This window comes from Oncorhynchus tshawytscha, unplaced genomic scaffold, assembly GCF_018296145.1.
Source record: "Oncorhynchus tshawytscha isolate Ot180627B unplaced genomic scaffold, Otsh_v2.0 Un_contig_5067_pilon_pilon, whole genome shotgun sequence".
Classification (NCBI taxonomy): Eukaryota; Metazoa; Chordata; class Actinopteri; order Salmoniformes; family Salmonidae; genus Oncorhynchus; species Oncorhynchus tshawytscha.
In genome coordinates this window covers 26,966-34,215 of record NW_024607753.1, presented here as the reverse complement: position 1 = coordinate 34,215, position 7,250 = coordinate 26,966, and the positions used below count along the sequence as shown (strand labels likewise).

Sequence of the window (7,250 nt, the reverse complement as noted above, 5' to 3'; positions counted from 1 at the left end):
ACCGTCTCTCTCTGATCCACTACCAGGTTCTAAAGTTACTTCAGAAACAACTCTACTGACCCTCCCTGTTTCCTGGCATCGCACTTCCTGTCCAACCTGACTTCCTGTTTCTGGTGTGAAAACACGGGCGTCTCCCTTCCGACAGAGGGAGTGTGTGTGTTTGTCATAGATATCATAACATAACCTGGTTTATTGACCTTTGTGCGTGTGCGTGCGTGCGTGCGTGTGTGTTAGCTACCGTAGGTTCAACCACTTTGACGAGCTGTCAGGTCGTTTCTGGGGACGGTCCATTGGTGGATCAGCTGACTCGTTGGATAACCCCGTCTTCACCCGCTCCGACGAGTTGCTACACCGGAGGGCGCTCGACCGCACCTGCTGTTACCACGACGATACGCTGTCCCTGGCCTCCACCTGCCCTAGCAATGGAACACACCTCAACACCGTCTACCCACACAAGTTGGTGACACACACACACACAGAGAATACACACACAGAGAGAACACACACACAGAGAGAACACACACAGAGAGAACACACACACACAGAGAGAGAACACACACAGAGAGAACACACACAGAGAGAACACACACACACAGAGAGAACACACACAGAGAGATCACAGAGAGAACACACACAGAGAGAACACACACACACAGAACACACACACACAGAGAACACACACACACACAGAGAACACACACACACACAGAGAACACACACACACACAGAACACACACACTGTAACACAAAGAGAACACACACACACAGAACACACACACAGAGAGATCACACACAGAGAGAACACACACACAGAGAGAACACACACACTGTAACACAAAGAGAACACACGCACACACAGAGAGATCACACACAGAGAGAGAACACACAGAGAGAACACACACACACACAGAGAACACACACACACACAGAGAACACACACACACACAGAACACACACACTGTAACACAAAGAGAACACACACACACAGAACACACACACAGAGAGAACACACACACAGAGAGAACACACACAGAGAGAACACACACACTGTAACACAAAGGGAACACACACACACAGAACACACACACAAAGAGAACACACACACACAGAACACACACACACAGAGAACACACACACACAGAACACACACAGAGAGAACACACACACAGAGAGAACACACAGAGAGAACACACACAGAGAGAACACACACAGAGAGAACACACACAGAGAGAACACACACAGAGAGAACACACACAGAGAACACACACACAGAGAACACACACACAGAGAACACACACAGAGAGAACACACACACAGAGAACACACACAGAGAGACACACACACAGAGAGAACACACACAGAGAGAACACACACAGAGAACACACACACAGAGAGACACACACAGAGAACACACACAGAGAGAGAACACACACAGAGAGAACACACACACAGAGAGAACACACACAGAGAGAACACACACAGAGAGAACACACAGAGAGAACACACACACAGAGAGAACACACACAGAGAGAATACACACAGAGAGATCACAGAGAGAACACACACAGAGAACACACACAGAGAGAACACACACACACAGAGAGATCACACACAGAGAGATCACACACACAGAGAGATCACACACACAGAGAGAACACACACACAGAGAGAACACACACACAGAGAGAACACACACAGAGAGAACACACACACAGAGAGAACACACACACAGAGAGAACACACACAGAGAACACACACACACAGAGAACACACACACACAGAGAGATCACACACAGAGAGAATACACACAGAGAGAACACACACAGAGAGAACACACACAGAGAGAACACACACACAGAGAGAGAACACACACAGAGAGAACACACACAGAGAGATCACACACACAGAGAGAACACACACAGAGAGAACACACACACACAGAGAACACACACACAGAGAGAACACACACAGAGAGAACACACACACAGAGAGAACACACACAGAGAGAACACACACAGAGAGAACACACACACACAGAGAACACACACACAGAGAGAACACACACACAGAGAACACACACAGAGAGAACACACAGAGAGAACACACACACACACAGAGAACACACACACACAGAGAACACACACACAGAGAGAACACACACACAGAGAACACACACACACAGAGAGAGAACACACACAGAGAACACACACACAGAGAACACACACACACACACACACAGAGAACACACACAGAGAACACACACAGAGAGAACACACACACACAGAGAGAACACACACAGAGAGACACACACACACACACAGAGAACACACACACAGAGAACACACACACACACAGAGAGAACACACACACAGAGAGAACACACACAGAGAGAACACACACACAGAGAGAACACACACAGAGAGAACACACACAGAGAGAGAGACACACACACAGAGAGAACACACACAGAGAGAACACACACACAGAGAGAACACACACACAGAGAGAACACACACACAGAGAGAGAACACACAGAGAGAACACACACAGAGAGAGAGAACACACACACAGAGAGAATACACACACAGAGAACACACACACACACACAGAGAGAACACACACAGAGAACACACACACAGAGAACACACACACACACAGAACACACACACAGAGAGAACACACACACACACAGAACACACACACACAGAGAACACACACACACAGAACACACACAGAGAGAACACACACACACAGAACACACACACACAGAGAACACACACACACAGAGAGAACACACACAGAGAGAACACACACAGAGAACACACACACAGAGAACACACACACACACAGAGAGAACACACACACAGAGAGAACACACACAGAGAGAACACACACACAGAGAGAACACACACAGAGAGACACACACACAGAGAGAACACACACAGAGAGAACACACACAGAGAGAGAGAACACACACACAGAGAGAATACACACACAGAGAACACACACACACACACAGAGAGAACACACACAGAGAACACACACACAGAGAACACACACACACACAGAACACACACACAGAGAGAACACACACACACAGAACACACACACACAGAGAACACACACACACAGAACACACACAGAGAGAACACACACACACAGAACACACACACACAGAGAACACACACACACAGAACACACACAGAGAGAACACACACACAGAGAGAACACACACAGAGAGAACACACACAGAGAGAACACACACAGAGAGAACACACACACAGAGAGAATACACACACAGAGAGAACACACACAGAGAGAGAGAACACACACACAGAGAGAATACACACACAGAGAGAACACACAGAGAGAGAGAGAACACACACACAGAGAGAACACACACACAGAGAGAACACACACAGAGAGAACACACACACAGAGAACACACACACACACACAGAGAGAACACACACAGAGAACACACACACAGAGAACACACACACACACAGAGAACACACACACACAGAACACACACACACAGAGAACACACACACACAGAACACACACAGAGAGAACACACACACAGAGAGAACACACACAGAGAGAACACACACAGAGAGAACACACACAGAGAGAACACACACACAGAGAACACACACACACACACACACAGAGAGAACACACACACACAGAGAACACACACAGAGAGAGAACACACACAGAGAACACACACAGAGAACACACACACACAGAGAACACACACAGAGAACACACACAGAGAACACACACACACAGAGAACACACACAGAGAGAGAACACACACAGAGAGAACACACACAGAGAGAACACACACACACAGAGAGAACACACACAGAGAGAACACACACAGAGAGAACACACACACACAGAGAACACACACAGAGAGAGAACACACACAGAGAGAACACACACAGAGAGAACACACACACACAGAGAGAATACACACAGAGAGAACACAGAGAGAACACACACAGAGAGAGAACACACACAGAGAGAACACACACAGAGAGAACACACACACACACAGAGAACACACACACACACAGAGAGAACACACACAGAGAACACACACAGAGAGAACACACACACAGAGAACACACACACACAGAGAGAACACACACACAGAGAGAACACACACACAGAGAACACACACACACAGAGAGAGAACACACACAGAGAACACACACACAGAGAACACACACAGAGAGAACACACACAGAGAGAACACACACACAGAGAACACACACACACAGAGAGAGAACACACACAGAGAGAACACACACAGAGAACACACACACACAGAGAACACACACACACACAGAGAACACACACACACAGAGAACACACACACACACAGAGAGAACACACACAGAGAGAACACACACATACTGTAACACAGGTGTATGAGAGAGAACTATAGTAAAACGTTGTCATGGTTCCCCCTCCCTCCCTCTCTCCCCTCCAGTTCCCAGTACGGCTGGGCGGTCAGCGAGGTCAGCCTGGCGGAGTGTGTGTTGGATTCTGGGAAAGCAAGTGACCTGTCAGTGTGCAGCTGGCCCATAGAACCCATCCAGTGGACACCCTTCCCCCTGCTACAGCAACTATCCTCTACACACAGAACCACCCCGGTACCTATTAGGAGGGAGGTACCTACAGATTACCACCTATTAGGAGGGAGGTACCTAGAGATTACCACCTATTAGGAGGGAGGTACCTACAGATTACAACCTATTAGGAGGGAGGTACCTAGAGATTACAACCTATTAGGAGGGAGGTACCTAGAGATTACCACCTATTAGGAGGGAGGTACCTACAGATTACAACCTATTAGGAGGGAGGTACCTAGAGATTACAACCTATTAGGAGGGAGGTGCCTAGAGATTACCACCTATTAGGAGGGAGGTACCTAGAGATTACAACCTATTAGGAGGGAGATACCTACAGATTACAACCTATTAGGAGGGAGGTACCTACAGATTACAACCTATTAGGAGGGAGGTACCTACAGATTACCACCTATTAGGAGGGAGGTACCTACAGATTACAACCTATTAGGAGGGAGGTACCTACAGATTACAACCTATTAGGAGGGAGGTACCTAGAGATTACAACCTATTAGGAGGGAGGTACCTAGAGATTACAACCTATTAGGAGGGAGGTACCTAGAGATTACCACCTATTAGGAGGGAGGTACCTACAGATTACAACCTATTAGAGGGAGGTACCTAGAGATTACCACCTATTAGGAGGGAGGTACCTAGAGATTACAACCTATTAGGAGGGAGGTACCTAGAGATTACCACCTATTAGGAGGGAGGTACCTACAGATTACAACCTATTAGAGGGAGGTACCTAGAGATTACCACCTATTAGGAGGGAGGTACCTACAGATGACCACCTATTAGGGCTGGAGGGGGAGAGTTAGAAGAGACAGATAGAGAGAGAGAGAGGAGAAAGAGCGACAGAGGTAGAGATAGAGAGGGAGACGAGAGAGACAGAAAGAGACAGAGGAAGAGTTAGAGAGATGGTAAGCTGTTGTTTGTTTGTTTGTCCAGGTGAGGGCGCTGCGTCCTCGGTCCTACTGTGAAGGTATGGAGCTGGTGGAACTGGAGAAGAGCTGGACGGCCTAGCAACCACTGAACCGTTTAGTGGAGTCAGTCGTGAGGAAAGGTTGAACAACTGAATCACTGAGTAAACTGATTCACTGAGTCACTGAGTCAATGGTATCTCTGAATCACTGAATAAACTATCACTGAATCGCTGAGTCACTGAATAAACTGTATAACTGAGTCAACGGGATAACTGAATCACTGAATAAACTGTATCACTGATTCACTGAATCACTCAGTCAATGGTATCACTGAATCATGACTCACTCTTATTGGCTGTCTTGAATTTAACACTGATTCTGTAGCCCTTCCCATGATTATACAGAGGAAAGGTGTGTGTGTGTGTGTGTGTGTGTGTGTGTGTGTGTGTGTGTGTGTGTGTGTGTGTGTGTGTGTGTGTGTGTGTGTGTGTGTGTGTGTGTAAGTGTGTGTGTGTGTGTGTGTGTGTGTGTAAGTGTGTGTGTGTGTGAGAGAGAGAGAAAATATACATTTATTCTGTTTTGTTATTGTTGCCAGTCGTGTCCATGAGTATTCAACTAGGCTTGAAATGATTTACATTTCCCTCTCTCTGTAGTCACAAAGCTAGAAGCTGAGAGAGGTGGCCCCTAGTAAAGACTCAACATCTGTCTGTGGTCATGAAGCTGAGAGAGGTGGCCCCGAGTAAAGACTCAACATCTGTCTGTGGTCATGAAGCTGAGAGAGGTGGCCCCGAGTAAAGACTCAACATCTGTCTGTGGTCATGAAGCTGAGAGAGGTGGCCCCTAGTAAAGACTCAACATCTGTCTGTGGTCATGAAGCTGAGAGAGGTGGCCCCTAGTAAAGACTCAACATCTGTCTGTGGTCATGAAGCTGAGAGAGGTGGCCCCAAGTAAAGACTCAACATCTGTCTGTGGTCATGAAGCTGAGAGAGGTGGCCCCGAGTAAAGACTCAACATCTGTCTGTGGTCATGAAGCTGAGAGAGGTGGCCCCGAGTAAAGACTCAACATCTGTCTGTGGTCATGAAGCTGAGAGAGGTGGCCCCGAGTAAAGACTCAACATCTGTCTGTGGTCATGAAGCTGAGAGAGGTGGCCCCAAGTAAAGATTCAACATCTGTCTGTGGTCATGAAGATGAGAGAGGTGGCCCCTAGTAAAGACTCAACATCTGTCTGTGGTCATGAAGCTGAGAGAGGTGGCCCCAAGTAAAGATTCAACATATTTTTGCAAATGTGCATACTGTATATATTTGTGTGTACACATACAGTTGAAGTCGGAAGTTTACATACATTTAGGTTGGAGTCATTAAAACACGTTTTTCAACCACTCCACAAATTTCTTGTTAAACTATAGTTTTGGCATGTCGGTAAGGACATCTACTTTGTGCATGACATAAATTTTCCATCAATTATTTATAGACAGATTATTTCACTTATAATTCACTGTATCACAATTCCCGTGGGTCAGAAGATTACATTCACTAAGTTGACTGTGCCTTTAAACAGCTTTGAAAATTCCAGAAAATGATGTCATAGCTTTAGAAGCTTCTGATAGGCTAATTGACAACATTTGAGTCAATTGGAGGTGTACCTGTGGATGTATTTCAAGGACTACCTTCAAACTCGGT

The 7,250-nt window shown here is 46.6% G+C and overlaps 1 protein-coding gene across 1 annotated transcript; it reads left to right on the top strand.

Annotated features, from left to right (window-relative positions):
* Positions 1-234: 234 nt before the first annotated feature.
* LOC121842841 lies at positions 235-5,886 on the top strand (the record flags this gene model as incomplete). The annotated part of the gene is given in 3 exon segments (XM_042312605.1): positions 235-456; positions 4,505-4,667; positions 5,595-5,886. Coding segments are annotated over 3 exon segments (460 nt in total), but the record flags the coding sequence as incomplete, so codon positions are not given.
* Positions 5,887-7,250: the final 1,364 nt, after the last annotated feature.